Source organism: Mixophyes fleayi, chromosome 3 (genome assembly GCF_038048845.1).
Source record: "Mixophyes fleayi isolate aMixFle1 chromosome 3, aMixFle1.hap1, whole genome shotgun sequence".
NCBI lineage: Eukaryota > Metazoa > Chordata > Amphibia > Anura > Limnodynastidae > Mixophyes > Mixophyes fleayi.
In genome coordinates, this window is record NC_134404.1 from 96479129 (window position 1) to 96503700 (window position 24572).

Below are 24572 nucleotides of genomic sequence, written 5' to 3' on the forward strand. Positions count from 1 at the left end.
AGATTTAAACATAAAGGGGAGAATTCAATTGGCCACATTACTGTAAAAAGTAACGTGGCCTGCGCACTATTACCGTTATTACGGTAATAGTTTGCTTAAATACCGTTATTACGGTAGATTCAACACCGGCTTTTTGCTCGCAGCTCCCTGAGCTGTCAACACCAACCAGGTTAAATTTACCATAATAACGTTAATAGATTTAACGCTGCACTACTTCGGGGGGGAATTGAATTTCCCCCAAAGAGTCTGATCCAGAGGTGGACGCAAAACGGGAGTAACTTACTATTAAAAAAGAGCACAGAATACAAGTGTATTTCCACCCATATGCAGCACCATGTTTAATAAACGCTGACATTTCACATTCCGGATAGAGCAAAATGTTTAATCACCAGAAACTGGAAGCAGATCAAACCCCTTATGTCTCCTCTCTTGAAAACTAATTTGGCACATCATGTACCATCTGTATGACAGAGAGAATATGTTCAGTTTAGGTTGGACCTCTTGGCTTCTAAAAGGAGAGCACGACAGCTAGTCCCCTTACAAGAAGATTGTGAACCAGCCTAGATACCTGACCCCCCATCCAGTTTTAAACCAATCCAGGGCTGTAGCTCATATTACTTTTCTTGCATCATCATCATGACAACCAGACACTAATCTGTGGCTCCCCTTAGCAACCTACTGATAGATTCCACCCTTTCCCTATCCTGTACTTATTGTGGAATTATGAAATGATGACCCCATTGTATGCCTATTATACATGCTATGTCTGTATAAAATGAGGTACGTATCTGGACCCATCTGCTCGATGTCCATTATTGACATCCAAGGCCGATGTCTGTGCCCATCCACCCAAGGTCCATAGAAGGACCCTGCTGCCTTGGCTTCTGGGCCTGAGGAGATTGTGCAAATTGTGCAACTGTTTGAGTAGCCTCCCATTCCACTGATCCTTGTTTCAGCCACTGAGCCTGATCCAGCACTACATGCTGCATGGGATCCAGTGCCTGCTTTTATGGTGGGTCCTGAGGTGCCTACCCCTCCAAAGAGGCCTAAGGTACCTGCCGCTTCACAGGATCCCAAGATGGTCTCCAACCTGTACTGTCTTCTCGTGAGTCTGTTATCCACCACACATAGGGTCCTGCACCTAACCCCCCCCCCCCCATCATTCTTGAACTCTTGTGTCTGAATGGTCCATACTCTCCATATGTTCACCCAAGTACTTGAGTATACCAGCTGCCTGTTACTGACTGGTTCTTTCCACATGCCTTAATCCTCAAAGGCTGGTCCATGCAGACATATTTTATCCTCCCTTAAATATGAGTAAATCATAGGTTCTGCTCTTCTACAGCTGACTGTACTTACCTGCAACCAACAGGGTATTAGAAAATCCTTTCAGTATCCAGCCTTTGTTTAGTTATTGTTACCTGTTCCATATATAACACCAAGCAGTTTTCTGTTCCAATCTGCTACAGCCTCGCACCAAGTTTGTTTCCTGAGCTTCTGTTGGGATCCTGCCTGTGACCTGCCAGTGCTTCAGCCTGTGGTTATCTGCTGACCTTCACTGTGTTTCCAGCTCTCTGTCTTTCAATCTTCTGCTTGTATTTGTCTCAGCTCCGCCTCAGTACATCCAGCTTCTCTGCTACAAACTTGTAATCTGCAACTTCATTCTTCTTCTGTTTGTCTGTGACGTCCACCATTATATATGATGTTAGGACTCTAGAAGCAGGAACAGTTATTGTGTAATGTTATGGAAATTTCTCATGTCCCTTTGGTGAGATTATTTTTTGCAACCTGGAGTAACCCTCTAGTCTAGGATATCTTTTGTAATGTGAGTTTCTAGTATTCATTGAAATCAGTTATTTCTACCATGGATCAAATGTGGTCCCCTTCACCATGTTAATTTCTCCTCTTGGGTACTCTTCCTAGTGTTTCTGCTGTCACAGTTTACTTACCAGGTTAGTTCATGATTGGATGGACTTCTCACCAATTTGACCATACCACAATTGCCTGTACCAAAAGGGGTGGAAGTTTATGAATTAGGCAAAGGTTATCACCAGTGTTCCCTCTAAGCTGAGTAATCTGGAAAGGAAAGAGTTAAAAGGTCACTCTAATGAGGGCTCCACCCGAAAGGTTTGCATTCACAATCTGCAGGATGTTTCCTAGTAAGATACAGGTTTAACTCTATCATTTCCACATTGCTCAGCTTAGAGGGAACACTGGTTATCACTATTTGAAAGTGTGCCTTGGACACATTGGTGTCTGCCCTGGGTGGATTTGGGTTGTGGCATAAAATGTCTTTATTTTTAAATCAGGAATGCTGGAAGATATGATTGCACTAGCTAGCCACAACTTAACCTACTCTTTGGGGCAATGTGAACATTCAATGCTGGTCCTCTAATCTAACGATGCTCCTACAAAAGTAGCAATTTCCAAAATTGAAAATCAGAACAAATTAGGCCAATTCAAGACCACACCAGTCTATCCAGAGACATCATATATTTTTTTTCTACTTTAAATAGTGTAATATTTTTGGAATTTCAGTTACATAGTATCCTGCTTAGAATTTCAGATCTATAGTAAGTTAAAAGTATTCTAGTGAAAGTCTTTTGAAACCATAAATGACAAACACACATTTTTGCTAAATAAAATCTATACAATCTTTGAAAACTGCCTAGTTAAATGCTTATGGCTAGTTCAAAATCAAGGGAGAATGATTTGGTATGAAAATTATATGAAACTAAGTCTTTCATAGTTAGGGAAGTCATGTTAATTATTTGTATTATTTAACTTTTTGCTGTGCTTGTGGTTTGACCTTACCTTAAAAGTGGATGTTAGTTTAAGAAGGGAAAGCTCAGCTGCCTTGTCACTCACAATGTGAGAGTAATGTGATTGGTTTGTTTGGCCACAGCTCAATGGGACATGACCTGTCACATCAGGGTTGGTCCCTCTGCAGATTCAGATGGAGATTCATGATCCATGAGATCAATCACAATATTTCCTTTTAGAATATGAGTGATATAAAATGGACTTTCCTGTTGCGGTTTCAAAGTCTAATCGGTTCCATTGCATCGCTGAAATGACATAGGAAATAATGTACCCTCTATTATAGAAATTACAAGCTACAGCAGAGTTACATGCACACTCATGAGCTTAATTAGTGCCCATACTACATAACGATTACTGGTGAGCAGCGATTTTACAATTCACAGGCTAAACCCCTCCATATCTCTATAAATAATATTGTGGAGTATTCTAACATCTGAATACTGCTACGAAAATATTACTATACTGACTGCTGATGACAATTCTTCAAATTCAATATTGTTTTTTTCTGTGGTACATTTTTCTATTGCTCTGTAGCGAATGAATAATAGAAACAGCCATTTTCTGGACTGAAGCAAAAAATATTATTATTACCAGGGGCGAACGCAGGATTTAGAAGGGGGGGTTTCCGCCCCCCCCCCCGGAAAAAAAAAAATATTGCGAGAGGGAGCTGCTGAGCATGCGCAGCAGCTCCATTTCGGTGAGTCTGAATGCTAAAGCAGCCGCGGCAGTGCTGTATTATACTACAATACAGCACTACCGCGGACGCTTCTTTGACAGCGCCGCGGCTGCTGTACAGTACCGTTGGTTCGCCGGGTTGGAGGGGTTTCGGGAGAACCAGAAACCCCCCCTGCGTGCGCCTTTGATTACAATATATGAAGAGCTAAAGAGTACAGCATTTGTCTAACTTACATCCAACGAAACTTAAAATATTGACAACTATTATCCTGTCACGGATGCTGTTCCAATATGTTACAGAACTGTTTCATAGGTAAACGTAGTTGCCAATTTTGCTGTTGTGTTTTGCTGTTGTCTTTAAAACTGAGAGAAACAACTTTAGGTGCCTAAAATGTGCTCCTGCATAAACTGTCCCTTTAGACTTGTCTAGCAGAGTCACCCTCCATCTGCATGATGTATCTTAGATACAATATGTGACCGTGTGTATAATGGATGCCTATTGTGTCTTCCTCAGGAGGTTGATGCAAGTCATGAAAAAGCTGTATTTTGTCAAAAACACACAATAAAACACTGTTACTAGTACATGATGCACAGTTACCTACATTTTATACAAGAGTGATTCTTGGCAGCATTATTTCCAATGTATTTAGTTAGGTCAAACAAGTAAGCTGTAATTATTTTGCCTCTAGAAAGTAATATTGTATGTTTAATTGTGGTGATTTCCTATCAAATAAGTTTCTTTGGGAAAATCTAATTTTATAACAAGTCAAGAAATAAAGTTATGTTTAAAGATGGATATTGTGAGACAAGTGATATAGTGTTTGGTTGCAATTATGATCAAATGGATGAATAAATTTGAATTTTGGAAAAACTCTGTGTATTTTATTGAATCAGGTGCATGCTGTTTGGACATGCTTTCATATATAGTAAAACATACATAGGACACCTTCACTCCAATCCACTGAATTGTTATTTTAGCTTAGTAAAATAAAAAAATAAACAAATAAAGACATGACACTGCACAGAGTGTGATCAGCCAAACAAGTCTTAACTGCTTTAGTTTTATCATTTTAATCCAGAAATTTATTGTTGTTTATTTCCCTTTTGGAACAATATTTAACTATGTACTAAAATCAAAAGGCGGTATAAATAGATGGTTATAGTAGGGTCAACTTGGAGCTATTGATCAGGGTCAGGATTGGTAAAGAGGCCTAGCTACAACTGATAAATGTAGCGCAAGGTAAAGTTATCTATAATGCACAAGTAAGTGGTAGTTATGGCTGCACAAACAAAATTTTTTTTTTTTTCCTTTTTTTTATTTAGTATTGTTTTACACAGCACTGAAAAAAGCATAGGGATATTTTATCTGATATCAGTGTGATTTCTTGGAATGAGGATTTCCTGCTTCGGACAGTGGGAACCAGCTCTGTGATCTATCTGTATTCAAGACCAGTGGTTCTAATGTTCAGTAGGGACCAGTCACACTTGTCAAAGTGCCTCTTGGTAAATAACATGTTCATATCCTGCTTAGTCTATCTAACCTCCTTGTGCAGGTATCTGGTCATTTAGAGCTACAAGAGGAAATTATCCTTTTTTGGCAGGAAAAAAATGTAGATCCCCAAGTGTGAGAGAAAAAGATTTTTGATATTGTTGTGCGTTGTGTTCACTTATTTAATTAGCGTAAAGACCAGTTATAGGGATATTGATTAAAATTGGCAACAGGAAAGCAATTGAAGTAGCATATGCTGTCATTGTCTAAGATTAACTAGAAACATGATATTCTGATTGGCTGTTAAGTCTAACAGCATCATTTTAAAATGTGTCATATCATGTTTCAGCTGTTATTAGACAAAACAATGTGTTTACTTTATTTAGCACTTGTTGTTAACGATAAATCTCTTTATTTGCATATATGTTCCCACTCACTGCAGTCAGTTTCAGTGACACATCAATGTATTCCAAATAAATTTGATTATCAATTAGCACATTACAAGAGAAATGCTATTAAAAATGTAACCATAAGTAATTACAGTAACTAAAAATCTCTGAAACTGAGACATATAGAACAATGTGAGCCTGGTTCATCAAGGCATGCATACTGAGCATAAAATATATTTTTACAGTTTCTCGTGGTTGCAAACACATGTTATAGCATGCGTATACGAGATTGTCATCACTACTGATCAGGACTTAGACTAGCCCTGTAGATGGAGCAAGAAAAACAAGTAACTTTGAGATGTCCAGAGCTAGATTCGGATGTGACTGCGTGCGCTTGAGTTTGGCAAGTTTTTATTAATAGAGAGACTATGGCAAAACGCCACTTTCACAAAACTGTAGGCTGTAGTAAGTGTCCTTTGCATTAGACATTGGATCAGACAGGGCTGTGTTCACAGCCCAATGTCTTGAATCTGTCAAAATCGACAGATACGTGCCTTGATGAATCAGGACCTGTGTCTTTAAATTTAGAAAAGTAGATGAAGAAGATTTGGGCGAAAGAGGTGAACCAGGAAAGGTCTACTGGATCCCATCTCTAACAAGGTAAAGATAAGGCTGAAATCCCTGAGGTGTAAGTCCTGGAATCGATAACAAAATTGAACATCTTGTGAAGCATTGAAATGATCAACCCCAAACTCTTAAAAAAGATGTTGCAGAGTTGTGAACATTACTATTAAGGTACACCATGGGGTAGGTATTCCATATCCAATTGATGGTAGATGGCTTGTAACAGCACTGAGAATATGCTGGACTAGATTGTTTAGGTGTTTGGTTAATTCCAGGACTGTGTATTATAGCAACAATGACCATATGAATCAGATGAGTATGAGAAAAATTGGTACAGCTCCAATTGTGGTGGAACGAGTATAGCAGGGAATAATTCCTTCAGCAGAGGTTAGTGGAAGTTGGGGTGAAGGCCTGGATCCTAAAAGAACCATATAACACCTCTAGAATAGCTTTAAAACATTATCTATAATCCTGACACATGTGGAGGACCTCACCAGATTCTGTCTAATCTGTCATGACTCTGAGTCCAGGAACACTCCCCATCTCCTGTTTCCATTTTACTACATATGCGGATTTATCAGGGTTAGGTGGGGAATTTAAATACCATATAGCGTAGTGATAAGCTTGTTGGCTGTGGAATGGAACAGGCACATAGGGGTCGGGTGAGTGTTTTTAGGCCTGGGGGAGGGGGCAATACAATGGTAGAAGTGACAGATTTTTAAAAATAAATGATTTATGTGACAGCTGAAATCTAGTCAGAAAGTCAGAGAATCTGGAAGGCACCCATGGGGCAGAGGCTTCTTTAGTCTGGTCTGGATGAATCAGTGGGTTATTCTACAGCGGCCTGATAGAGTCTGTGGCATAAGAAAACAATTGTGGGATATAACTTTACAGAGGATGGTGTAGGGTGTGTGGGAAGCCAAAAAACAGTGGATATTGTTATCATATCCAACACGGTAGACTATGTGTCGGCCCAAGTTTTTACTTCAGCAATGAAATGCATATGAATACTTTGAGCGAGGTGAGTAACAAAGTAATTTTTAAAGTCCGGAACTTTAAGGCTGCCATGATCATCATCACCATTTATTTATATAGCGCCACTGATTCCGCAGCGCTGTACAGAGAACTCACTCACATCAGTCCCTGCCCCATTAGAGCTTACAGTCTAAATTCCCTAACATACATACACACAAACACACACAGACTAGGGTTAATTTGTTAGCAGCCAATTAACCTACTAGTATGTTTTTGTAGTGTGGGAGAAAACCGGAGCACCCGGAAGAAACCCACGCAAAAACGGGGAGAACATACAAATTCCTCACAGATAGGCCATGGTCAGGAATCGAACTCATGACCCCAGTGCTGTAAGGCAGAAGTGCTAACCTGTTAGCCACCGTGCTGCCCAAATATGAAGAGAACTTAGCTTTATATGGGGGTTCTTGTCTACCCACTGTAACCTAGATACTACAAGACAGAGTTTGTTGTAACGTTGAGATTCTCAAAAGGTGGGGTGAAGTTGGATGTTAAGAGTTATCTGTAACATTTAGTTATGAAAATGCCTAGGTATTTGAATGATTGAGATATTCTGACTAGCCTTGATATTTCGTTAGCTACTGGTTCCAAGACAAGGTTAGAAATGAAGTGGGAGAGTGGTTAGATCTCTCTGGTGCCATAAGATATTTTAAAATGAGGATGCCAAGAAGCCATTGACGGATACATACGTTGAAAGATTACTGTATAGAGCTTGGATACTATTTAGGACTCTATTTAGAAAACTGCTTCAAAGCCCATATTTGGGAGGTTGCACATTATGGAGGCCCAGGTAACACTATGAAAAGCTTTTTCTGCACAGAGGGCCCTTATTATAACAGGATTTATTAACTATTAGGCTTATTGTTCGTCTAGTATTATTTTCTGCCTGTCGCCCAGGAATAAAACCAAACTGGTAGATGGATCAGTGAGGATAGCAAAGTATTAAGGCTCATCTCCAGTACTCAGTCTCAGCTAGTTAATCCACTAGATTAAGGTGTAAATTAAGAAGGGAGATTGAGCAGTAACTACCACAGAGAGTAGGATCTATGCCTGTGAATCACCACAACGTGACACATCATTTATTACCAGGTGGAAAGGTGATCATAGCAGATTGTTGTGATTTCTAATGGTCTTAGGGAGAAGGTCTTGCTACATGTTTAGAGTTGGGATGAAGAGCATGTAGCATAAGATAAACGTATTCTAGATTCCTGGAATATGAGTATGGTAGAGCCTAGTGAGTGAAGCTGCTCAGGGAAGCTATATAACAAAGTGTATATGTATGATGAAAATATTGTCTGTGAAATTTTATGGCATTAATATATTTTAGAATTTGGGCTTGTTGAATCAGCCAACAAAATCATGACAGTAAATGTGACCAGATGAATTGTGCAAACATGATTAAGCCACCATGAGGATATCTTCAGGAGTGAGAAAACGAACTGTTATTAACAACCTCAATCAAGACAGGGTTACCAGCAGGAGAACATACATTGTTACGTTTTAGAGCAGTGGTCAAGGAACAGGGGTAAATTACCCCAAATGAGGTAAAAATGAAATTCCTGGGGGTAATGCTGCCGATTCACATGCTGTCAGTTGGACTGTAGACCCCTTTAAATGTGAAATTACTGTTGTACCAGAAGAGCCTCAAGGGTTGGCAGAGGCACTTCTTGAGCTTCGATGCAATAATGAAGCACGTATTGCATTTGAAAACAAAGCAGATCTGTCATATTTTTGGATGTCAACAGCTACAAAGGCATTGAAAATTGCACATGAGGAGGCAGTAAAAAAGTTGCTGCCTTTGCAACAACCTACAACGAGCAAGGATTTTCCACTCTAACGAACATAAAAACAAAGCAGAGAAATGGATGGGACGCTGAAGACTGTATCCAAATTGCTCTGACATCAAAATGCCCCAATATTGATGCTCTCGTATCAAAAATGAAGCAACATCATTTCTCAAATACCTGAAGTTTTCAAGTTGAAGCTTTCGAAGAAATTTTGAATAGATTCAATAAAATTTTGAATTCCAATAATTAATAATATATAGTTTTCTTCCTTTCAAATCAAAGGGCTAACATCGGCGTTTCTAAATATATTTGGGGGTAAAAGGTAAAAAAGTTCCCTGACCCCTGTTTTAGGAGAACTATGCATTACAATCTACATATTCATCGGTGGCCTGTGGGACGCAGAGTATGGATGGCAGCCTTTATTGGAGCGCATTCTAGAAGCAGCAATACTATGTGTTAGTATACAGAGATGGGCAGTTGGTTTTCTGTGCACATACTGTTACTGCTTGTTACATCATGCAGTAATCTGCTTGACTAATTGGTTTGCAGCGCTCCGTGTGAAAGATAAAAACACCAGTGTTTTCCCAGGAGTGCAGTAACCTATCTGTTTAAATGATCATATTTAATAATTCTAGCCCTAGAGAAAAAGTACAGTCATCCTGGGCACATTTCAATAGCTGTTCGTTCCTTCTGTGGTTTGTTTATTTCAGTTATTGCAAATGCTTCCTTGAACATGTCACAAAAGGGCATCATAATGTTTAATGTAAACACTTCCTCCTGATGAGGATTTGTTACATTAAAGCTTTTCAACCTGTGGGATTTAGAGAACCAAACATTGATTTTGATGCTTTTAAATAAAAAAAAATGCTGTGTGTTTTAGTGTAGTTTGGCCAATAGTAAGATCTGCATAGAAAGTTTTTTTCCTGCCATTATTCTGACATCAAAGGATGGCTAAACCATGACAGTCACATTGTTCTGTCTTACCCTGACTTTCCTCTGCAGTGCCGTTACAAAGTAAAGTGGGATTGAACAACCCTAGACCTGCAAACTCTTCTAATTTGTCGTGAGTCTCACATATTTGACTTCCAGTCGCCTTGTCTCAAGATTTTCACCGGCCAATCTCCTTGATTTCTTGAGACCAGGAGACAGCAGTTTACATTTCTCACACCCACTAATAAAAGTCTTATGTCTGATACCTTAACCTCTTTACCTCCTTCATCTTAGCACTTATAACCTGAATTAATGACACGAGACCTGAAATAGGGCACAAATAAATGATTTATTCATAAACATGGTGGAGGTGAAATAAGCAGTCAGTCCGACGTGTGCCAGGCAAAACCCAACTGTCCTAGCATATCCTTAGGACTACAAACTGGGGAACAACCAAACCCCTGGGTTCAAGTGGGGGACCAACCAATCAAACCCCGGGCGCACATATCTACCTGGACGGGGCACCACGTCCTGAATCTACCGAACCCGCCCCTCCTCTGGGCTATACTGGAAGCAACCACAGGGCAGCCCACAAGGGCGGTGCCTGAAACCGAGACTAATAGCCGATTCACTCGAAGGGAGGCGGGTTCACCATGCCCAATACCGTAATGTGGGCCCAAACCACTGGCCGTCGACTGTACTGCTTTTCCGGCCACGCCCGGATCCCTAGGATCCGCGGCCCGCCACCATACTAAAACCTTCTGATGCTAAAAACACATAGATATCCCGAACAAAAATAACCATGCCTTCATCGCTCAAATGAACTCCGTCCCCCCTATATAGCGAGGGGCTCTGATAACGAATACTCGGGTGTACAATCCGCCAACCACCCATGGAACGTAAAAACCGTGAAACCACCGAATTAATTTTCCTCCTTACTCCATCAGCAACACGCCCTTCAGGAAACGCACGCCAAGCCATCCTTGGCACAATATCCGACCAGCAAATGACAAGGGAAGGCCAAGATGCTTGCACCCAAGCCAAGTCCTCCTGGATACGCAAAATCAAATCCACCGACTTGCACCCTCCTATGTCATTACCACCCAGATGAATAACTAGGACCTGAGGTACCCCTTGAACGACAACATAACTACTCAGGAGATGCCGAAAACCAGACCATCTAAGACCTCTACGACCTATCCACTGCACTACCATTGCCCCCTTAAACAGAGAAGTATCCTTAGCTGCCCTGTGCAATCGAGCCCAGTGAATATAAGAGTGTCCCAGCACCCAGATGCGCAGCGGGGTCCGATGGTCTGTAGGGTGGAGAAAACCAAACATTAGTCAACAGCAACCATACGTGCTCATACATCCAGGAAACGGAACTCAGAGAGCCCCTATGATGTTGAAAATTTGAACTTGACAAACCACAGAAAGCACAAGAGCTAACAAATGCTCAGCACACCAGACACAAACACCCAAGAACACGCCCACACCGACAAAAGAAGGAAAAGGGTTTTGGGCGGAGGCACAGACGAAGGTGAAACCATAAAACCCAGTGGGAAAAAAATGGAGAAAGCCCTTCGAGCCCGACCTCCAAAGGCCCGAGCAAGTCTAAGACCTGTGCCACCACCGCAGGAGATAGATAGGTAAAAGATAGGAAGATTTAGGTAAGGAGAGCAGGACGAACATAACGCTTATATACCTTGGTTTTCCACCTGCCAACACCCTGTATGGCCCGTTCTGATGCCCCAGCCAAAGCTGCAGACGTGGCAGCACCAATTCTGAATGAATGAGTGCCGAACTGGGATCCGTCCAAGCCCAGCTTAGACAATGTACGCTTAAACACTGCCGTAAACTGGTACCGGGTGAGGGGGGTACCATCACCATGCACCAGCCACGGAATTGCAGACACAGGACGAATAACAGCAAATTCGTTCATAATAACAACAGGGCAAACTAAGAAACCCACCTTTGGGGCCAATGTAACCCACTGCCCTCTACCTAACTGGTCAGACTTTGATCTCCTGATTTTACAACATACTGAGGAAGGGGAAATAATAACATGCTGCGCCAACATTCCTGACAAAGGACAAGACTTAGAAGAGGCCACTACCTCACTTACTCTAAACGCTCCAAAATAAAGCATGACAAATGCTGCGCGAAATAAGGCTGTCTCAAATGCATCACGTGCTACTTCCTTAATAGCCCCCAGCAATTCCGTCAACAAAGCCTCACCGATGGGCCGTCTTCCATCCGGAAGCGCAGGGCGCTCCCTCGCCCAACCCTTTAATGCTTTGGCTATAATAAAACTTTTCGTGTAATCGACCTCATTCCTAAGCCTGGTAAAAAAGGATATCCCGGCCAAAGCCCCTGACACTGCCGCTTTGGACTTACCGGACTTGAAACCTGCCCAAATATACGCTAGCATTAGCTGATGCCCTGAGGCCACTGACTCGCGCCCCTGGTCCCGGAACGCACACCAGTCATGCCAAGCCGACCGATACTTCTCCCTGGTAGCGGGTGCCAATGATGATTCAGCCAGACCCTCTACTCCGGCTTGACAATCTGCCAGATATAAGTGGGACAAGGTGAACCCGACAGGGATGCCTGAGGTGCCAAGGCTCGAAATTTCTCCCATTCCCCCCTAGATAATGAATCTGCCAGCGCATTATCCACCCCAGGAACATGTTGCGCCCTGAAGCTAATGTCATCGACTAAACACCTCCATACTAATCTCCTCAAAAGTGTGATGACCGGCTGAGAGGTGGCCTTCTGCCGGTTGATTACTTGCACGACACCCAAATTGTCACACCAGAAAACTATCTGTTTCCCTACTAATCTGGGGGCCCACAATTCAAGGGCGACTATGATCGGGAAGATTTCTAACAGCAACAGGTTAGCAGTCCAGCCGGCCTGCACCCATTCTTCTGGCCACCGCTCAGCGCACCAGTCACCTGCGAAATATGCCCCGAAGCCCACACCCCCTGCCGCATCAGTATGTAGCTCCAGCTCCTTACTAGACACAGGGAGAGAAGGCCACAACCTAACCCCGTTAAAATCCCGCAGGAAAAGATCCCAAACTGCCAAATCCGTCCGGATTTCGGCAGATAGCAGTACTCGACAGTGAGGTCCCTTACGCCCTGACGTTGCCCTTTCCAGCTTCCGACAGAACACACGACCCATTGGAATTACCCGACAGGCGAAGTTAAAAAGTCCCAGTATAGACTGAGTCCTTTTCAATGACATCCCTTCAGACCCAAACGCCACCCCTATAAGCTCCCGCAGTTTCACTACCTTCTCTATTGGAAGCCTACAAAGACCCAAGACCGTATCGATCTCGATGCCTAAATACGCTAAACGTGTAGTAGGACCCTCAGTTTTATCATGCGCGACCGGGACACCAAGTGACTGAAAAAGAGCCCTAAGTGAAAACAAAACATCCCCACAGGTGGGTCCCTGGCTTGGGCCCACTACAAGGAAGTCATCCAGATAGTGCGCCACGCCCTGGTGACCGGTTCCGGCACAAACGCACCAGTGTAAAAACGTGCTAAAACACTCGAAGAAGGAGCATGAAACTGCGCACCCCATAGGGAGGCATTTATCCACATAGTAACCATCGCTCAGATGGAAACCCATGAAAGGGAACGAGTCCGGGTGCAATGGAAGAAGCCGAAAGGCCGACTCGATGTCAACCTTCGCCATCAAAGCCCCGGGCCCAAAAGATCTCACCATCTCCAGCGCCTCCTCAAAAGACTGATACACTACCCTGCAGAATTTTTCAGGGATGGCATCATTAACCGATGCACCCTTTGGAAAAGAGAGGTGCTGAATTAGGCGAAACTTCCCCGCAGCCTTTTTAGGAACCACCCCTACCGGTGACACTACCAGGTTCCGATAAGGAGGGTTCGCAAAAGGCACAACCATCCGCCCGAGCGCCACCTCTTTACGCACCTTCTCCGCCAAGATTTCGGGGAACACCGTCGCAGATTTTAGGTTAACCATCGAGGCGATCTCGACAGACCCCTCGATAGGTAACCAAAAACCATGCCTAAAACCCTCCCGTAAAAATTCCGCAGCCCATCTTATTGGGTAGCGGTCCAGCCAGCGGCCGAGATTGACCACGTTAATTGGCGACGCGGCTTTCCGCAGGTCCGGAAGCCATTCGACTTCCGTCGCCACCCCCTCCTCGACTCTGCCTGTCACAAGTCTTAGCTGGGTGACCTCCACCGCAGCGGGTGCAGGTGTGTGAGAACCTACACGCCGCTCCGCGCAGGCAACCGGACTTGTTAAAAGGGAAACAGCGGCCCCTACCCTCAAAGGGCGCGGCACCCCTGCCGCGCCCCGACGGCCGCCGCCAACCTGAACCCTGTGAAGACTCTCCCCCGCCATCTTGGGACACCTGTAACCATACCTCCACATCCTTGAATCCCAACATGAGGCTCGCATGTCCATCATATTTCTCCCGAAAAGCTTCATCATAGGCCAGCCATACCCCGGGGCGTGATGATGCATACATCTCATGGATCATGTGTAAATATTTCAACATGTCCATCCACTCTGTAGGGCGCGTTTCTAAATAACACGCCGCAAAAAGGTAGGCCCCCATAAGCCAGTTCTTGTATGACCTATAACTCGTCTCCCCAGCGCCACCCCGTGTGAGGGCTTGGGCTACCGCTTTTTTCCCCTTATTGGTCATAGCGAACATGTCAATGAGTCGGCCTTTACGAATTCTGTCTCTGACTACCATTCTAACCCCCTGCAGTATCCCGGTACTAGCACAGCGCAGCTCCTCGTCACCTGTAAGACGGGAACCTCTTGCCTGCCTAAAACGCCCGTCAGCCGGCCTAGCTCCAGCGCGCGGTACAAAATGCTTGCGCAATTTCTTAATCAGTTTCTTGGAGGAAGACCCAGACATATCTGAACCCGTACTAGAGCTATAACAATCGGACCACACGGATTGCACATCAGGTACATCAGACAAATCACGCTCACCTGCCAACGCCGAACCAGTCTCAGAACCCTGCGTCCAGCCTTCGTCCCCGGACCATGCCTGGTGACGGCCGACTTGCTCCGCTCCAACGAAACGCTCCTCCTCATACCCACCGGCCACTGCTGAGAAAGAAATGTTACTACCAGAAGCTTGAGACTGGGAACCACGGGACGTTGCTCTATGCTCTCTGCCATGATCTGAACTCACCCCCTGACCCAGCTCCCAGCCCGACACTTCCCTATAATTCTCCGCCCCCAGGGACTCACTCACCGGAACACCCCCATCGTGTGACTCGCGCCGCTCGTCCGAGCCGTGCGTGCCTCTCCTATGCCCAGACCAGGACCGTTGCCCTGGGCTCCTACCCATGACCTGAGACCCCGAAGAACCCCGCACCTGACCCCTATGTTCCCCGGAGACTGAGTGACAGGACCCCCCTCTTCCCACCGGGATGCCCCTAACACCAGAACCCGCAGGGGCCACTGATGCCTCCCCCCGAACCACACTGTTGCCCCTGCTATGAACCCTATGTGCCGCTGAACCTGCTGAGGCACGATCTGCCTCTGCATTCTGCACCCTTACCGGGCCCAAACTACTCCTGCTACCCCTGATGACTGAACTGGCTCCCACTATGCCCGTTGAGGAGCTATCTGCCGCTGGAACCCGGGATAATTGGAGAGGAGGGGGTCGCCCCACCTCAGGACCAGGATGCCCGCCCGCCCTAACATGGCCGCCATGAACCCGCTGCCCGCGGGACTGCTGAACTCTACCAGCAGCGGGTGGAGGGCCCCCCGCCGCTATACTACCCCCCGAGGACCACCTGTCTCTTCTGGATGCCCTCTGCCCGGGAATAACAAGCCCGCCAGCCACCGGAGGAACCGCTGCGTGAGCTGACCTCGACCGGAAGTGACGGCCGTCACTTCCGGTTCTGCGACCCCCGCTAACGCCACCATAACCCTTGGTGGATGCCCGGGCAGGAGGAACCCTCAGCCTGCCACTGAATCTCCGTGCAGGTGAGGGAGGGGAACCGCTGGGCCTAGCGGAGGAAGGAAGGGGACCAACACCCGCCATTACCGCTGGGGGATACACCCGGGGAATTGGAAGGGAAATTGGGCCAAAATGCAACCCCACCAAAAACGGGAGGGGGGGGAGGGGTGGGGGGATTAGCGTGAGAGGGGGGGGTAAGGGGGGGCTAGTAGAGAAGGGAGGAAAAGGAGAGGGTTGAATTTAGTAAAAGAAAAAGAAACAGAGGATTGAGCAAATTAGGTGAGAATGACAAACACGCTAGTGGGAAAAGCAAGAGAAAAAAGGGGAGTACAAGCAGGAAAAAAACAGGAGACAGAGAGGGGGAATCAGATACTTATCAGGATCCACGTCTGCACGCTGCAACTTTCAAACTGCCACGGACTGAGCAAACTCCGCCCATCCAACTTATAGTCCTAAACCCCTCCCCTATGACACCAGATGGGCGTACCCAAAGATTAACTGTTAACACTCCAGAGAATAGCTCAGTTAAAGATACAGCAAAGCTTTTATTATCCTTCGGTCCTATGCAGATCTCAGTTCTTATTCTTTGGTAATCTGTAGATTGGAAATAGAGAGAGAGGCACAGTAATAGATACTGTACCTCTCAGTAAGCTGTCATAGGGACTATGTGAAAGAATGATAACTTTAAAATATTATTCAGAAAGTATCTTTCAAGCCAGATATTTTTGCTACCAGTGACTGCAGCAAAAGTATTCCAAAGGGTATATTTACTAAACTGCAGGTTTGAGAAAGTGGAGATGTTGCCTATAGTGACCAATCAGATTCTAGCTGTCATTTATTTAGTACATTCTACAATATGAAAGCTAGAATCTGATTGGTTTCTGCTCCACGGGAGGTTTCTGTCCTCCCTGAGCTCGCCTTAGGACACCTGCATTCGGTTTGACAAGTGTCAAACTCTTCAGCTGCCACTGTCCATCTCCACTTTTTTAAACCCACAGTTTAGTAAATATATCCCCAGGTATCAGATAAAATAATTGAATACTGCTTAGTTTAAGAGATACCTAAGCTACAATATTAAATTCATTGGTGTTCTTGTACTACTTTTTCTGACCATATTCCATGTTTATCTTTTTGAATTATATATTTAATGCTGTGATTTAGTCATATTAGAATGACACTTAAGTGTTACAATTGCATTTTTTTAAAAAAGGTTTGCCTATTTATGAGAGTGAGAAAAGCCTTAACTATGGTGAAATGGGTGTCTCCCTATCTATCAAAGCGGTGGTAGCCCGCCTCAGACTTGCAGGCTTTCTTCAGTAATATCCTTCCCTATGCAAAGTCACCACTGCCATTGTGTCACTACCATCTCAGGTTGGTGATAGCATGTAATATAAATTGAAAAAATACTTTATTAATTTTAATAAAGGAATTTTTCTAATCATATTATTATTAAGATATTTTGTTAAAAAAAAAATTCAATTTATTTTTAAACATTTTATTTTATTTTTAACAAGTGGATCTGGATGCCCAAGTCAGGACTTCCAGTTCCACTGCACACATGGCTGGCTAAATGCTCCCAGACTGCATCGCCGGCAGCTGCATATCACTCTGTTGCCCCAGGAATATTGTCTTTGTAAATTGCGGCCATTACAGATTTTCTATTACTGCAATAATTGGCAATAGAAAATCATTGTTATCACCACATATTGATCAATAAGGGCCTTTAGATGGGGGAGGTATTGCTGTAATGAAGCAGGGTTGGGGGTATTGTCATAATGTGCAGGGGCTGGAGGGTATTGCTGTAATGTGGAGGGTTTAGGGGGTATTGCCAGGGGCTGGCTGGCAGACTTTAGCCCGGTGGGCAAGCACACAACACTACCCAATAAGTAGCGGCCCACCCTTAAAGGGTGATTTTTGGCATAATATATATTTATCAAGAGGCTATTTTAGTGTTGCTTAACCCAGCGATACTTCATTATTATAAATGATAAATTTTAAATAATAAAAATAAATAATGCAAAAAAAAACAAACCTCACTTTATATTGCTTATTATTTTATATGCTCCTTCTCCCTACAGAACTTTTTTTCTGTACATACCAGTCTGATTATAATGGGATTTATCAAAATGCAAGAAGCCCGTTTGTTTTAAAAATGTTATTGTCTGCAAATGGTTTGTTTTTGCTTCGCCCTATATACTAATAGAGTTATTATTTGTTTCAGAATTAATTTAAAACAAATAATATGAAGAGTGGTACTGGGAAGAGTACTAGGTGTCAATCTGACACCATAGCCCAGAGCTGAATTCAGGCTCTGGGGGACCTGGGCACTTTAGACAAGGGCCCCAATGATGTAACGTGGTTATCATTTTATACAACACACAGGCAATACTGTGTGCACTACTGTTAGGTGCACATAGTTCTGCCTTCAGGAGAAGTACAGTGTGAAGCGAGACATTCCCCCCAACTGTCCAAATCCTGACTACGTGAGACAGTCACCCAAATCCTAACTGTACCTCCAGATTCTAGACAGTTGGCAGACTGCTCTCTCCTATCTGTTCTTGTCACTTTCACCACTTGTGGCTGCTGGTGTCTTTAGATCAGTTGCTGCTTGTCTGGATCCTGGAATGTTGGAAGTCCTATTTGGAAACAAAATGGGTACATGAGATTTAGAAAACTCCAACCAGCCCCAGTGTTAAATCAGTAGCACACAAGTTTTATAATTAGTCCTCCCTCCACCTTCAACATTAAAATAATAACATTCACATTTGCTAAATAGATCTATTTCCCTCCAACCAGCCCTGACATTAACTTAATAGTAAACACATTTAATAAATAGACCCAGAGCCGGATTTAGACCACATGGGGCCCTAGGCAAGATACTGGTTTGGGGCCCCCTCCCTGAAAAAATAAATAGCACTATAGTATTTTAGCAAAACATATACCCCTATTCAGGGGCTGGCTGGAAGACTTTAGCCCGGGGGTGCAAGCATATAGCACTGGCTCATAAGTAGCGGCCCATTTTTAAAAGTTGGTCTCACCACTAGCCCTGGGAGGGCCCTCTGGGAACCACTGGGCCCTAGGCAATTGCCTAGGTTGGCTAATGGTAAATCCGGCCCTGAATAGACCTATTTCCTTCCTACCAGCCCAACTTTAAATTAATAGTATTCCCATTTACTAAATAGACCTTTTTCCTTCCCTCCACACAGCCCCGGCAATTTTAAATAGAATTAACGTTTAATATAATCATTTACCACAACTATCACCAGCAGTAGATAATTCATATTCACAATCGCAATTGATAAATAGTCCTCCTCTCAAAATCAGTCCCATATTCAATTACTAGCCGGAAACCACCTCAGCATTAAATTAAAGGTCCCGTCAACTCACCTTAAATTAATAGGCCACAAATAAAATAGCACTCATTAAATAATTAGCCCCCATCTGCCCTGCACCCCACCATTAAATATTCTACCTCCCACACTATATTAAGACCTCCCATCTCTCACACATGATCTTTATATACTGGCCACACACACGCACTATATTTATATACTGGCCACACACACACGCACTATATTTATATACTGCCCACACACACACGCACTATATTTATATACTGGCCACACACACACACACACACACACACACACACGATCTTTATATACTGGCCACACACACGCACTATAATTATATACTGGCCACACACACACGCACTATATTTAAATAGTGCCCACACACACACGCACTATATTTATATACTGGCCATACACACACACACACACACACACACACAATCTTTATATACTGCCCCCCCACAATCCTTATATACTGACCCCCCACACACACACTATAGTTATGTACTGCACACACACACACACACACACACACAATATTTATACACTGACCCCACAGACACACTATAGTTATTGTTCTCTCTCTCTCTCTCTCTCTCTCTCTCGTTATATATACTGCCATTCACTGGGCTACCTGCATTTTTGTACCTTAAAACTGTTTCTAGGATGCTGAGCTGAGTTTTGCCTCCTTGGACTAAAATTTGCCAGACAGTCCCTGGTCTGTAGCCCTTGTCAAAGGACAAAGGGTGCTAACCTTACCTCTGGTTAATTACACAGTAGGACAAGTAATTCTCCCTGCAGCTGAACAAACCAGAAAATCTGACCAAACACTCAAAGAAAGCAAAAAGCAAACATTGCAATTCATGTTGCAATGTATTAATATAACACAAGTCATATAATCATTCCATCTTTCTGACTAGAAATATATATAATACAAGTTAACCCGTGCATGATACTCATGCATTCTAGTCAAATCAAGCTACTTAAGGTCTTAAAAAGGTTCTTTTCATGCATTTGGACCTAGCCCAGGCCTCCTCAGGGGAAGAGCGTTACTTCCCGACGCAAGCGGCCTTTTTAATGTGTGTTCATGAGGTAAAATTACCTCACGAAAATGAGTTTGACCCCTCAACTCATAAATTTAGCCTTTACTACCCCTCCCACGGGGGGAAGGGGGGATGATGGACGTTAACTGACTTCAATATTCTAATTTTTTTGTCAAATAATGTCAGTATACCAAACTTCAGGTCAATTGGATGAGCCCTTTCTGAGAAAATAGTTTTTTCCACACACACACACACACACACACACACACCAACGCACGTCTTTACACATGTGTTCATGAGGTAAAATTACCTCACGAAAATGAGTTTGAGCCCTACCAAATTTCAGCCCTTTTTGAATTTTTTTTCCCACACACACTAAGAATTTAGTAGGTCAGTGTATAACTCTGCCCAGCAGGTGGCGCTGCAGCTCGGTTTTATTTTTTCCACACACACACAGACAGACGCTACTAGACATTTATATATTAGATACACAGCCTGGGATTGGTGGGGTGCAGCTCTTTATAGAATATGGCTCCCATAATCCTCTGTAGCATCCATACTAATTTGCATATACAGATTTCACTATTTACACTGCAGATTGTGTATTCAAGTGCTTTGGCTTTAGGCAATAGAGGCAAGTTATTTAAAAAACAATAGTTCAAGTTACAAAGACTTCCAAATGTATTTACCTGTAATTTCTCTCCATAACAAATATTTTTATAGTACTTTATATACCAATTAGAGCAGTTCAGAGTTTGTGCTCGCTTCGGCAGCACATATACTAAAATTGGAACGATACAGAGAAGATTAACATGGCCCCTGCGCAAGGATGACACACAAGTTCGTGAAGCGTTCCATATTTTTGCAATTTATTTTATCTGTCATTATCTTGTTTTTAGTTTACCTTTCTTTTCTTGTGTTTTACGAAGTAAAAAGCAAATTACTTTATAGATGTGTTTCATATTTTGCTGGTTTCATGAGATGAGCTAGTGGGACTATCTAGGTTTAGTATGCAAAAATGTTGAGTAGGAATAAAATCTTGTTGATTTATTGTCATGTATAGAATTCAATACATAAAGAACACGAAAAGCAAATCCCGTGTTAATGGAAAAATGGGTCTTCTTGGAAAATTCATTAAAATTGCAGTTCAAATACCATTTAATAAAATTACAATTTTACTGGAAAAAATAACTACTCTAAAATATAAATGTATTCTTTTTTATATAGAAAAAAATTGCCTAAGAAGGACACCAAACCGAATTTGACCTCAAAACAGCTTTTGAGAACCTACAATAATTTTTTTGGTTATTTTTTATTTATATTTCTAACTGATTTTTCCATATACCATCAATAAAAATATTGTTTCATGATGAAGCATTTTTACAATAATTACTTTGTTTCTTTTAATATGGGTAAATATTTTTATTATTTTTTTTTTTAACTTTAAATATCAATTTCACCCATATAGCACTTGGTCTGTGCTTCAAAACTATTCTACGTTTATAGAAGGCAAATGTATAATTATTGAAGGACCCAAAAGTGGATTAAAATAGGGGACATTTTCATATATATTGACATTTTGTCTGTATACTCATTTTTTTGTGATGCAAGTTGCTGTACAGTAAAGTGGAGGTGCAGTCTCTATTAGGAGGTAAGAGAGAGAGCTGGAGGAGGAGGGTATAGAGAACCATATAGAGGCAGAGAGTGCTGGAAGAGGAGGGTATAGAGAACCGAAGGAGGCAGAGAGAGAGAGAGCATAGAAAACCGTATGGGGCAGAGAGAGCTGGAGGAGGGGGGTATAGAAAACGTAGAAGGGCAGACAGAGCTGGAGGAGGAGGGTAGAGATAACTGTAGGGGGTAGAGAGAGCTGGAGGAGGAAGGTATAGAGAACCATACGGGGCAGAGAGAGCAGGAGGAGGAGGGTATAGAGAACCATATGGGTCAGAGAGAGCTGGAGGAGGAGGGTGTAGAGAACCGTATAGGGGCAAAGAGAGCTGGGGAGGAGGGTATAGAGAACCGTATGGGGCAGAGAGAGCTGGAGGAGGAGGGTATAGAGAACCATATGGGGCAGAGAGAGCCGGAGGAGGAGGGTATAGAGAACCATATGGGTCAGAGAGAGCTGGAAGAGTAAGGTATAGAGAACCATAGGGGGCAGAGAGAGGAGGAGGAGGTGGGGGAAGTGCAGGTTCATCTACACACTTCTCCAGCAATCGAAGGGGGGGCTGGGGGAATTTGATTGTGTGAAATTAATTTTAGATAAGTTTTTAACATTCCTGTTACCAACTGAAACAAAATGAAATGTTAGGCAAATTAAAAAAGATAAATAGCTGCCTGCTTTTATTACTCTGTAGCAGGGGCTGGCTGGGGTGTGGGCAGGGGGGCTTGATCCTGGGCCGGACTGGCCATCTGGCATTTCTGGCATTTGCCAGAAGAGCCAATGGCTGTGTGAGCCAGTCCGGCTACCAGTGCTCTCGGGTCCCGGCGCTTTAAGTTTCATGCAGCCCCGCGATGTGACGTCATGACATCATGCGCAGCCACGTAGGAGCCCTCGCAATGTGCGGTTCAGCTGTCGAGGGCGCAGAATGAATGCCAGCAGGCTGCTGAGGTAAGTGTTTTTCATTGTCTCTTTATTTTTAGTATTTGACAGCGGGGGGAGTATGTGAATATGTCTGCGGGGGGGGGGGGGTGAACATGTCTGCAGGGGGAGTGACTGAACATGGCTGCTGGGGGGAGTCAGTGAACATGGCTGCTGGGGGTGGGGAGTGAGTGAACATGGCTGCTGGGGGGGATTGAGTGAAAATGTATGTTAATATAGCGTGTGTGTGCTGTGTTAATATAGCGTGTGTGTGCTGTGTTAATATAGTGCGTGTGTGCTATGTGAATATAGTATGTGTGCGCTATGTTAATATAGTGTGTGTGGCTCCAGTATTTTAATATGGCGTGTGTGTGGGTGGCCGCAGTATGTTAATATGGATTGTGTGTAAATGTAGTGTGTGAGGGAAGGAAGGATCTTAATATAGTGTGGGAGGTAGGCTATTTAATGGTAGAGTGTAGGTGGGGGCTAATTATTTAAGATGAGGTGACGGAACCTTTAATTTAATGCTGGGACTATTTGGAGGGAGGGAAATAGGTATACTTATTAAATGTGAATATTATTATTGTTGGGAATGGAGGGAGGCCTAATTATAAAACGTGAGTGCTATTGATTTAACACCGGGGCTGATTGGAGTTTTCTAAATCTCATGTACCCTTTTTTTTTTCAAAATAGGGCATCCAACATCACAGGATCAAGACAAGAATGAACAAAGCTAAAGAAACCAGCTGAAACCTCATGAAAGTGACAAGAACAGGTAGAAGAGAGCAGGACAGTCTTCCAACTGTCCTGAATCTGATGGGATTTGGTCCGACTGCAAGGACAGTTGGGAGGTATGTCCTGCTTCACAACGTACTGCTTGTGGAGGCAGAGCTATGTGCACCTAACAGTAGTGCACATAGTATTGCATGTGTATTTGTCTAAAATTTGTCTAAAATGATAACCATGTTACGTAATAGGGGCCTTGCTGTCTTAAATACCCTGGGCCCCCCGAGCCTTAATCCAGCTCTGGTTAGGGGAAGGGAACTGATAGCTGCTCCCGGTCCTTGGACAGGACACAGCCTGCAGAGCAAGCCGAGGAGCTCTAAGTATCACAAGATTTGGTAATCTCGTGAGACAAAGAGCTTCCCTGCTCACTGTACAGGAAGTTCCCACCTTGATGGATGTCTCTAGCACCAGAAGCATAGATAAGTGGGCTGGGGGTGTCATAGTGTGGCTGGTAGGGCGTGTTAAATGTAATGTTTTATTACAATATATGTATCAATGCCCCATGTTGACCACACCCCAGCACAATGTGGCCACGCCCTTTTCAACGCGCTCGGCGGCACACAGTTTATTTGCTGCTCATCTATGGAGAGGGGGCACAAAAGTTCCCAAATTTCTCTTGCTGGTCCTGTACATACCATAATCTGATACTGCTAAGCCCTATGCTGCAAATAGAGAGTCAAGCTGCACGTAATACATTTATATCTCATGGGACACTGTATAACAGTGCAAAAAGTACTGTAATACTATTATTATCTGGAATAGAGGTGGGCCTGCGTGCTTTAAATGTCAGGGCTGAATTTTAGTCCCAGTCCGGCCCTGGTTTAGGATCTCGAAACCTTTAGAAATACCCTCCTCCAACAGCATTGCTATTACCCTGTCTGGGTGTCTCATAATTCAGGGGCACATTGCATCTTTTCTCACCATTGCTAAACCTTTCCCTGTAGGTGTCCTGTCTTTTCTCTTGAAACACTTTGCAAATGGATGTCCCTTGCCACAGCCTGAACATCCTGAACTGAACTTCACATACATTGGCCTTCAGTAAACTGCCAACATATGCCTGTTTTGGCCCCTGCTGACACCAAGATCAAC

At 43.5% G+C, this 24572-nt stretch overlaps 1 protein-coding gene and 1 non-coding gene across 4 annotated transcripts; one reads left to right on the plus strand and one right to left on the minus strand.

Annotated features, from left to right (window-relative positions):
• Positions 1-10079: 10079 nt before the first annotated feature.
• On the minus strand, positions 10080-15204 carry LOC142143833 (uncharacterized). Of its 3 annotated transcripts, XM_075202035.1 has the most exons (3): positions 14745-15204; positions 12147-12317; positions 10080-11065 (listed from the first exon to the last, which is right to left on the minus strand). In XM_075202035.1, the coding sequence occupies exons 1-3, from the start codon at positions 15106-15108 to the stop codon at positions 10476-10478; spliced, it is 1125 nt and encodes a 374-aa protein (XP_075058136.1). In that variant the 5' UTR covers positions 15109-15204; the 3' UTR covers positions 10080-10475. The 3 variants fall into 3 exon arrangements, with proteins under 3 accessions (XP_075058136.1, XP_075058137.1, XP_075058135.1); XM_075202036.1 differs by lacking the exon at positions 12147-12317; XM_075202034.1 differs by having other exon boundaries at positions 10080-12317.
• A 5675-nt stretch (positions 15205-20879) lies between these two features.
• LOC142147607 (U6 spliceosomal RNA) lies at positions 20880-20986 on the plus strand. Its single transcript, XR_012690746.1, has one exon. It is a non-coding gene; the product is annotated as a U6 spliceosomal RNA (small nuclear RNA).
• Positions 20987-24572: the final 3586 nt, after the last annotated feature.

What these genes read in the sequence shown, in the direction of transcription:
- LOC142143833 (XM_075202034.1), bottom strand. Translation starts at nt 15,108, where the DNA reads ATGGGTAGGAGCCCAGGGCAACGGTCCTGGTCTGGGCATAGGAGAGGC. An exon ending in GACTGGTTCGGCGTTGGCAG is followed by an intron (nt 12,318 to 14,744) that starts GTGAGCGTGATT and finishes TATATCTGGCAG; the next exon opens with ATTGTCAAGCCGGAGTAGAG.